The sequence below is a fragment of the Pteropus vampyrus genome, unplaced genomic scaffold (genome assembly GCF_000151845.1).
Source record: "Pteropus vampyrus isolate Shadow unplaced genomic scaffold, Pvam_2.0 Scaffold462, whole genome shotgun sequence".
Taxonomy (NCBI): Eukaryota; Metazoa; Chordata; class Mammalia; order Chiroptera; family Pteropodidae; genus Pteropus; species Pteropus vampyrus.
The window spans coordinates 826,810-837,339 of NW_011889243.1; the positions used below are offsets into that span (position 1 = coordinate 826,810).

The 10,530-nt window shown below is 38.3% G+C and overlaps 1 protein-coding gene across 1 annotated transcript in view; it reads right to left on the minus strand.

The window, feature by feature from the left end:
• LOC105306845 (cytochrome c oxidase subunit 5A, mitochondrial) overlaps window positions 1-10,322 on the minus strand; it is a 13,312-nt gene extending 2,990 nt beyond the window's left edge. The window contains exons 1-4 of the mRNA XM_011382094.2: window positions 10,133-10,322; window positions 4,087-4,203; window positions 1,747-1,868; window positions 338-460 (exon numbers count right to left, since the gene is read on the minus strand). Of these exons, the coding sequence (XP_011380396.1) occupies window positions 347-460; window positions 1,747-1,868; window positions 4,087-4,203; window positions 10,133-10,238 (459 nt within the window). The 5' untranslated portion in view covers window positions 10,239-10,322 and the 3' untranslated portion in view covers window positions 338-346. The remainder of the gene's footprint in view (window positions 1-337; window positions 461-1,746; window positions 1,869-4,086; window positions 4,204-10,132) is intronic.
• Between the last annotated feature and the right edge of the window lie 208 nt (window positions 10,323-10,530).

Below are 10,530 nucleotides of genomic sequence, written 5' to 3' on the forward strand. Positions count from 1 at the left end.
GGGACGGGGAACTTAAAGCATATATGGCAAAATAATATCTGAAAATCTGGGTGTGGTTACATTTATTCTCTATGCTATTCTTTATGCTTGATATATTTTATATAAATTTTTAATTAAGGAGACTTTTACTTGCCTTTATACCCCTAAAAGAACAATAATAACAACTAGAAATAACACTCCTAGCTTCGTAAAGTTATCATCATTGGTAGTCTCTAAATCTCTATGTTCACAGCCTCTAACAAGCTCATTAAAATGTCTTACTCTGAGAACACTGAAATGTCACTTACTCACCCCTCCCTGGATTCTTTCCTGCCTTATTCAGTGGTATGCTGCTTACCCATTGGGTTTACACTTTGTCAAGGCCCAGTTCCTCTGGAGTGGAGATTCCCAGTTCATTTAAAGTGGGTCTAAGTTCCTGGATGACATAAGGGTAGATTTCCTTATGAGGTCCTGCTTTGTCCTGATGGTAAAGAAAATATTCACATTTAGCTCTCTGAGATGCTGTCTCTTTTACAAAATAAACTTGAAAATGCAGAAGACAGTAGCAGAGAATACAAATCACCTACTTTTAAGTCAACATACTTGCTTAATAGAGAGCAACAATGTGGGCATTATTCAAGGTGAATTTTTAAGACACTTTGAGACTAAGACAATTAGACTAGACCCAGAAAAAAAAAAATTTAAAGCTTGAGTTACTGGAAAAGAAGGTGGTGATGACAGAATTCTATGAAGGTAATTAAACATGCTCAGCAGGCAACAGGAATAATTAAGTTAACACAGGAAAAGTTTTTAAATTTGTCTCCAATTTGAGACCCTAACTGAATTAACTACTGGTGCTGAATGAATTGATAGCCTACAGAACCCTTAATTATCTTAGCCACTGTAGATAAAGTAATGCCACAATTTCCCTCTTATAACCTTGAACTATGAATTTCTTTTTTATAGACCACGTCTTTTCTTGGAAAGCTACACTTAGAGAATACTTATTTCCAGGGCAAGCGAGTTTTGACTTTCACTATTAACATATAATTATACCTATATATTGTCACGAAGGTGCCTAGGGACAAATATTAAAAAGTCAGATGAACTAAGACACTGCCAGGCTGCTAAATCTTCTGCCTTTAACAAATTCTAGGTCTCCTTAGCTGTATTTAATTATACAATCTTGTTTAAAATGCTCATTACATTTATTTGCTCATTACAGAAAAACCAGACACTATAATCAAACAAGAGGGAGACTATATTTTCCTATATTTTCATCTATATATTTTTAATAAAATTGGGTAATAGCACAAAAATTGTTTTACAATTTTCTTCAGTTAATACACTATAAATGTTTAATATATATATGTTTAAATGGTAAACACATTTCTACAACATTAAGAGATATATAATAATAACCTCTTCTGGAAGTCTCATCTTAAGAAACCACTTATAACATTTACATCTAATTTCATATCACAAACAGAACAAAGATTAATTGTAGTTAAATAGCCTTAATTATTTCCTTAAGATAAATTCTCAAATGGAATTGCTGAACAAAAAGGTATCAAACACAACTTTTAAGGTCCTGGATAAATTCTGCCAAAATGCACTCCAGAAAGATTGTTAACTGCAGTGCTTGCTCTCTCTAGCTATATAAGAACTAATTTTAGTTATTTTAACAAATTCAAAAATACAGAATATGCTGATACCTAATAAAGAGCCCATCCACTTCAAGAACAACTTTAGCATTATTTCACTGACCTTAACAACTTCTAGAATGCGAACAGCACTAGCAAAATCATTTAACCGTCTGCATGCCCGCAAAGCAGCATCAATGATTTTGGGTTCTGGAACCAGATCATAGCCAACAAGTGTGTTCATCCCTGTCAAATTAAAAAGAGGGGTCATATAAACCTGGGATATTCTCACTTAAACTACAATTTAGTTATCTATATTTTTATTGAAACACAGACATGTGATTTTGTCTTTTTGGGCCTTAAGATATTGTGATTTATAATAAACATATTTGGTCTTTGCCCCTGTTTCTGGCACAGAGGCTCCAAATCCCTTGGAATTTCCTAAGTGATGAGAGCAACAATAATATCTCCTATTGTGTTAAGGAAATAATTTTTGGACCCCACCAAAGAATAGGGGCTGGTTTGCCAGTAGGGGCCAAACCTGTGGTTAGAGGATTAAAATTTTCAGTCCCATCCTTGATTTCCAGGGAAGGAGGGACTTCAGGTTGAATTACTAACCAGTGGCCAAGGACTTAGTCGATCACAACTAGATAATGAAGCTTCCATAAAAACCCAAAGGACAATTCCTCAGTCCTTTTTAGGAGAGCTTCCATACTAGAGTACTAGAATGCTTCCATAAGCCACTGTGCCGGGCCCCAAGCTCTATGAGGACAGAAACCCCTTGGTTTGGGACCTCGCTTTATGTACCTCTTCATCTGGCTGTTGCTTTGAATCCTTTTAAATTCTTTGTAATAAATTGGTAATCTAATGATAAAACAGGTTTCCTTGAGTTCTGCGAGCTGTTCTAACCCAAGGAGGGGGTTGTGGGAATCTCTGATTTGTAGCCAGTAGGTCAGAATCATGGGTAAACAACTTGGGCTTGCAACCAGCTTCTGAAGTGGAGGGTGGTCTTGTGATACTGGGCTCTTTACCTGTGGAATCTGATTCTACTACCTATCAGGTAGGGTAGAAATACCACATTGAGTTGAATTCCTGGACACCCTGCTAGTGTCCAGATTTGTTTGTTGGTGTGGGGAAGCCTCCACACATACACTGGAATTGAGTCCTGGAACCCTATCTGGCCTCTATTCTCTCTATAAAACAAGAGAATCTACCTTTAACAAATTCTAGATGATAAGATCATAGTGGATCTTCCACAATGAATTAGTGGAAAGAAAGGATCTATGTAGTAGCCTGCAGATTGGGGGAAAAAAATTCAAGAGTTTCCTTAAATGCAAACACTATTTTCATAATAATTTGCTGGTTTCTTGTCAAACAAGAGGGTTATTTCCAACTCATATCTTTAACTCTTAGTACAACGTATGTTCTTTGGTTGCTTTAATACAGATTTGATTGGAAAGTAATCTAAAAACTACCAGAGAAATGCTTAAGGGGAGTTAATGATGCCCAAATGAGGGCATTAAGGAGATATAGAGAATGCATAGACTCAAACATTCAACCAGAAAATGATTGGGCATGATTGCATTCAGCCCTGCACCAAATGACACATCATAAAATTTAAGATTCTCTTAATAGGAATGAATGCAGATCGCTGTTCTTTTCATTACCTCTCAAGATTATTTAATAAGAATTTCCCTGGTTGCAGCAAAATGGAGTCATTACATTCCTGCAGAGAAGTTTGAAACACTCAGGTTTCTTGTTTTTATTTTAAAATATTTAAATAAAGACACTAGTGACTATAATGCCAGAATATAGTCATAGAGACTGAACTCTTGGTGTAAGATAAATTGCCTAAACTTTATTTACTAGTCTAACTATTCGATTAGTTATCATTAATACTACTTATTCATGTTAAATGCGCATCTGCAAATTTAGGAAAAACAAGTTAGCTTACTTAGATAGGACAAGATCTGTCAGGGCAAAACAAATCATAACTGAGAATAAAAATAACAAAAAAATCTAAACTATTACCAAAATGGAAAAAGAACCAAATTGCATAACTTATCTAAAAGATACAAAACTGTTAACTCTTGCTCACCTTGACCTATCATTATAGCAGTGGTTTCAAACAGAGGCATTTTGTCCCCCAGGAAACATATGTGGTTGTTACAATTTGGCAGGGGAGGAAGGTGACACCTAGTGGGTAGAAGCCAGGGATGCTGCTAAACATCCTACAGTGCAAAGGACAACCGTTGCAACAAAGAATTAACTGGCCCAAAATGTCAGTTGTGCCTGCTTTAAAATCCTGCTTTACAGGAAACACTAAGGTAGCTATAAAACTTTCAAACTGCAAGTTGCATGACAGTACCCAATTTACATGATGCATATTTTCAAAATAGTTGCCTTCAACAAAGTACTGGAAGACTACAAAGCAGTTCATAATTCTATTCTATGTTCCAATTACCTTTACGCAATTCCCAGGCATCGATATCTGGCTTGTTGAAGTATGTCACCCAACGAGCATCAAATTCCTCATCTGTCTCATGTGACCCATGGGAGTAGCAGCGAACTGACTGGATAGCTACAATCAAGAAAGAATCATTTTTAAAAGTGATTTTCTAAATTTAAAACATTTCAACTTTTTAAATATAAAAATAAGATTTCCCCATGACTACTCAAGATGTTGAGCATCTTTTCATGTATTTTGTCTATTTCTATGAATTGTTTATTTATATTTTTTTGTCCATTTTTTCCTCTTGGGTCACACATAACTTTTCTTAATTTCAAGGTACAGAAGTAATACTTGACATATTCTGTCACTACAATAAGGTTTTTTTCTTTTTTATTGTGTTAAAATATGCATGACATAAAACTTACCATCTTAACCATTTTTAAGTGTATAGTTCAGTGTTATTTAATACATTCAATGCATTAGGTTTTGAATCGACTATATGTCACTGTAGGAAAATTATTCAGCAGGTCAAATAAGACAAATATTATGTATTGATATGAAAAAATATCTTAAAAATTAAGCAAAGAAAAGTAGAACAAAAAGTGCTATAGATGTTATGTTTATGCTTTTTCCCCCTAATGTGCATGCAATGATAGCTTGAAAATCTTAACACTGGTTATCTTTGGAAGGAAAAACTTTGTTTCTTTATACACTTCCACGATGTTTGAGTTTTCACAATAAGCAGAGTATTAACTCCTAATTTAAAATAATGTTCATTCTAGTTCTTAAGAGAATTTATAAGATATATTTTTGATAAATTAAAAAAATCTTATGCTCGCTATTAAATTATATTCCAAAATAAATTACACATCCTGACAAAGCAATGGTAATTTAAAATTTGTTTTGTCAAACTACAACCCCTTCCCCACAAATTTTGATAAACCCTCTAAGGGGGAACATGCCCTCTGACTTACATCCAATAAAAGAAACACTGCTTTATAAGACTACTAAGAAGCTAGACACACTTAGCATTCTGCTCCCAATCAATATACCCTTTGCAGTACCATACAAAAAGCCTTTCCATTTTTAGTTTCTGCCTGTCAAATGGACACTGAATTGGGAGTTAGAAAATCTGGACTCTTTTAAATAGCTTCTGTCTGATCGGAGAGGGGGCAGAAGGAAATTTTACCTTTGGGTTTTAGGAAGCAGCAGAGCCTAGTGGTCAGATACATCTAGGCTCTTCAATCTCCCACTGACCCTGGTAAAATTAACTCGTTTTATTTTCCTTATCTGTAAAATAGGGATACCACCTTACCAGATGATGACAATTAAAAATGAAAGCTAGGTAACACTGCCTAGGGCTTAGCACTTTGTAGGCAGGTACTCAATAAATGGTAGCTATAAATTAATCCTTGTCTAAAAATGTCTTAACTGACCTTCTATTTATGGAAATCATATTTTATAGAAATAAAACATTCTTCAAATTTTGCATTTCCTATTAGATGAATTAGACAAGCATGGTATAATTTCTAGTTGTTTTTAAAAGTTTACCCAAAAAAACAAAAACGAAACCAAACTACTCAGAAACCTCTAGGCTCTAAAAATACTCTGAAATTTAAACGTTAGAAATATCCTATGCATCCTTAATGCAATGATAACTTGCAGAAGTACAAAGAAAAAAAGAAAACAGAAAAAGATGAAAAGATGAAATAATGGCCAGTTCTGCAGATGGGCTGTCACTGCTAGATCAAGCAAAGGTGATTCTTACTTAAATTACTGCTTGAGCCTATAGCAAAATACCTGCTAATAGTCACAGAGGGCCAAAGAACAAGTCCCAATCTTACCAGAGACATAAATTATCTCCACAATCTGAGTCCAGAATAAAGTGGGACATTTATATAAATGGGCTAGAATTGGACACTCTTTAATTTCTATGACAAGAAAAAAGAATGGATCTCTAGACTTAAATGTATTTGTTAAGTGCAAACATTTAATCAAAACTACACAATAGTTAATAACTCTTACAGGACTATCATTCACATTTAATATATCAGAAAGCATAGACGATAACAACCCTCTCACACTGTTACAAAAATTTATAAGCTACCTTTTTCAAAAACGAAAGTTATCCTTAGCTGAATACTTGAAGTCCAAGTGTAAAATAGTACAACCACTTTGAAAGACTGATTAGCAATTTCTTATCAAGTTAAATACACACCTACCATACTACCCAGTAATTTCACTTCTAAATATTTACTCAAGAAAAAGGAAATATATGTATGCCCTACCCAGAGGTAATTATTAAATGTAAATTTCCTACTACCCAGAAAATCATTTCATGATAACCAATTCTTTTGCTCACTTCTGGGCATGTATTTCATTAGATGACTAGTAGCTTTGTTTGTTTTCTGTGAAAAAAGATGACCAGCAACTACAAATCCTAGTCAAGGAGATCAATGGATCACCTTCAATGATTTGTTTACCTTCCTTCTGGAAGTCCCAAATTCGTTGTCTTCAAAAACAAACAAACAAACAAACAAACAAACAAACAAAACTACTTTATATGAAATAACTATTTAAAACATCAAGCATGCACCAGGAACAAAGATCCCTTCCAGGAGGACAAAGACTCTCCCACATGGTTTAAATTATATTCCTAATTCCAGTAATATGAAAAGTAGGATCTATTCTCATAGCTATGGACATGCCCTCCATATGCTTAACATTTTGATTTTTAGGTAAACTAAATGGCATTCTCTCCCTTCCTGACACTGACCAAACTTAAGCATAGCATTTCAACCTAGTTTTGAGGCTTGTAAGGCAAACTATTTTAGAACACAATTGCTCAGTGCTTTCATACAATCTGAAGGTTCCAGAGCAAAAAAAGGGAAGCAATTATGAAAAACGGATATTACTACAGCCTCTAGGACCTAAAAAGCTATTTCTTTTTTTTAAATTTTATTTTATTAGTTGCAAGTATACAGTACATTGGTTAAGACAATTATATAGTTTATAAAACGTAAAAAGCTATTTCTAATACCGTTTTTTGGCATTCAGTTAAGCACTCTATTAAAAAAAGCTAACATATTTAGAAAAATTAGGGGGCTCATTACTCTCTTTGGTTTAATTAGATAGCTTTCCATTTAATAACAAATCAGCTAGGACAAAGTCCAAAGAATGGACATTTTGGTGGTGGTGATTCTAAGAGTAAGGGAAAGAAGTAACTAATGAACAAGCTTAAAGGCAGGGTTATGGAGGTGAAAAGCTTAAGAGCAGGCTTGGACCTTAGGGCCCAAAGGCTGGACTCTAGAAATGAGGGAGTGGTGTGGAAAAGGCCGGAAGGTGATAATTCAGCCCTGCACCAGTGTATAGAACATGGAGAATTGAGGACGTTTTGGACTTTACAAAATGGATTCAATGGGAGCCATGACAGTAACGTCAACTGGCACATAATAGGAACAGCCTTAGAATGTGACCAGAATGCCCATAGCAAGAGAAACAGCAGCCATGATAAGCCTCCAATAAGCCTCCTATTTTAGGGGCCGATAAGCATAAGAATTCCACCTTGGAAGGTCCATATAAGCATAACACCTTAGACAAATGATGCTCAAGCCTAAGCCAAGAACATCACAAATAGGTGTGCTGAGAGTCGACGAGTCTGACGTGCCCATCATAGCCGATGGCTTGGGACTGATGCACAATCTGCGGGGCCAGTAAACAGAGTTCATCCTGGAGATGCTGACTTCCATCCCTTCACTTTGTCTCTTAAGACTCTGTACATCCCATGTTCCTTCTCTTCTCTGTGTGTTGTGCTACCCCGTGTGGAAACCTCACTGGTTTATCTGAGAAGGTTCCACTCAATAAATCTGGCATTGAGGAAAGACACAAACGTGCCCAGTAAACGCATCCAAGGGTGTTACTTCCATAGCCGCTTTCCTTGCTTGAGACAATAAAGGAAAGAGAAAACTCCCATGCTTCACAAATTATCAGGGTAAGGATGTAGGAGCCAGGATTGTTTAACTTATTAAGGGTTGACTAGAGAAACTAGCCATTATTTAAAACATTTTAATTATCTAATTTGGCAGTTATTGGAGAAGAAATGTTTCAAGTTGGAGGCTTCTTTATGGACCAAATAAGAATTTGTGTTGCTACTTAACTAGAGCAAACTCGAGGGCCCTCAAGTTAACTTCTCCATAGTTCTCTTTCAAGTATATTCTCATTTGACCTTGGATTGCCTCATCCAAGAACCTTAATCCTTTCAATTGCATAAAATCTCGTCAGTCTCATACTGATAAAACCCCAACCTATAATAAGCAAAAGTGAGATGCACTATAAGAAAGCAAATATGTACCAAGCATTTGTGCAAGGAAAGATATTAAGAGTTACTTTATCTAAATTAAACCTCATAATTACCTAATACTAATCCAATTTTAGAGATGAGGCAACAGAGTCTCCAGGTTCACTAAGGTACAGGTCACAAAGTTAGAAAGTCACTGACAACTGTAGACAATACTGCCTCCTTGTGGCAAATATTTAGGTCTAGGGCACAAACACCTAAAATAAAGTTTTTTGGTTATGGATTCTACTAAGGAGCAGGGATACAATAACTAGGAGATAAAACCACTATGTCCAAATTCACTAAGAAAAAAAGAACCTCCTTAATTTATAGTTTGCCAAAAACCTCTGCCTTTTCCTCAACCTGCCATAAAATGTTGTAATTCTTTTGAAGCCGTCATAAGAAACCTCCCCAAAGTGTATCTATATGAAAAAATTTAAGTAGTATTTGCTACTTTTGCATTTAGATAAAGAACGAACAAAAACTCATAAAATCTGACAAACATCAGGATGGGTCAAAAATTACTATGGCTAAAAACCAGAAAATGGTTCTATCACTAATTAAGGAGTTAAGATTCCCAAGATGAGCTTAAATTTCCTCTTCCATAAAATAAGATGATCTCCATGGTCTCTGAAGTGTATGTCAGCCTTACCGTTCTACGATAAATTATAGAAAATAGTCTAAATTGAATGATCTAAATTGAATGAAGTAAAACATTCCTTAAGACCTGTAGTGTATAGTTAAAACACTAAAAATAGCTGATTAACCCTTATTAGTTTTTAGTTTCTGAGTTCGTTATGTTTAAATATGCACGCTTGGGGCTTAATGTAGCATACACGACCATCATAGCTAAGATCGAAATGCAGTTACAATAATTAAAACTATAGTGCTGGACACAAAGTCACCCGCAACACATATATAAGGTGAAGGCAAAATAAGACAGGAATCGGCAGCACATCTCATACTCTCAACAATTAGGCCTCAAACCCGAAGTAGAGTCTGTAGTACCCCATTTTCGAAACAGTAACATTCTTATGATATGACCTATCAACATTCAGGCTCTCTCTTAGACCTCAGGAAACAACCACAAACGTCGATTTATCGTAAATGTAGAATTAGGTGGCACAGCTGTCTCTAAAAATGAACGGAACTGGTCTGTGAAGGAGACAACACAAAACGCCAAATGAGAAATGCCTGGTAAAAAGCATACTGTGTCCCACATGGAGGCATATTGTGTTCTCGAAAGACAATGAGGGCGGCGGTGCCAAGGTGCCCGGAGGGGCCATCCCGGTCCCTAGACTGAGCGGCGCGCCTGGAGGCTCAAAGTCACCTTCGCCAAAGCTCTGGAGGCCGGCGGCGGACACTCCCAGTCAGGCGGCCGCAAGGGTCAGCACCGGGGTATGGTCACAGCCCAGGGACCGAAGGAGTCGGGTGGACGCGGGAGGTGCGCTGCGCTCCCTCCTTGGAGCCCACAGCAGGTCCACACCTGACCGATCCGCGAAGCCCACACCAGGAAGTCATGCTGAAGGAGGCCCCGGGGGCGCCTCCTCGAGTCCTCCACACTTCGAGGCGGCCGGGGGGGCGGCCCACGGTCACTGGGTTCGGTCGTTTGCTGTTAGGGCAGCCGCTAGGCCGCGGGGCGAGCCTACACTCGCGTGGCGGCGGGGGACCAGGTCACCGCAAGGACACGCGGGTGCGGGCGGTGGCAAGCAGGGGGCTTACCGGCGGCGGGGCCGGGGGCCAAGGCAGGGTGCAGGAGGCCTCGAGGGCTGGCCCGGGCGGCCGCGGCCGCTGCTACGGCGCAGTGGCGAAGAGTGGCGCCTAGCATGACGGCGATGGCGGCGCGCAGGCTGAAGCTGAAGAGAAGCCGGCTGTGAGATCACTGGCCGCTCGGAGGTTTGCGGGGGGCTGGACCCACGCACCGACGCACAGTGGGCGGAGCATGAGGTCCCGCCCACTGCGTCGCTCGCGCCCTGGCGGAAGAAGCACCGCCCCGCTCCGGCCGGGCTACGGCGGCCCGTTGAGGACAAACTGTCTCGTCGCTGCTCTCTTCTCCGTGGGATCTCTGCTTCCGTGGACTGCAGCGGCCATCAGGAAGCAAAGATGCAAGAAGCGGAGGA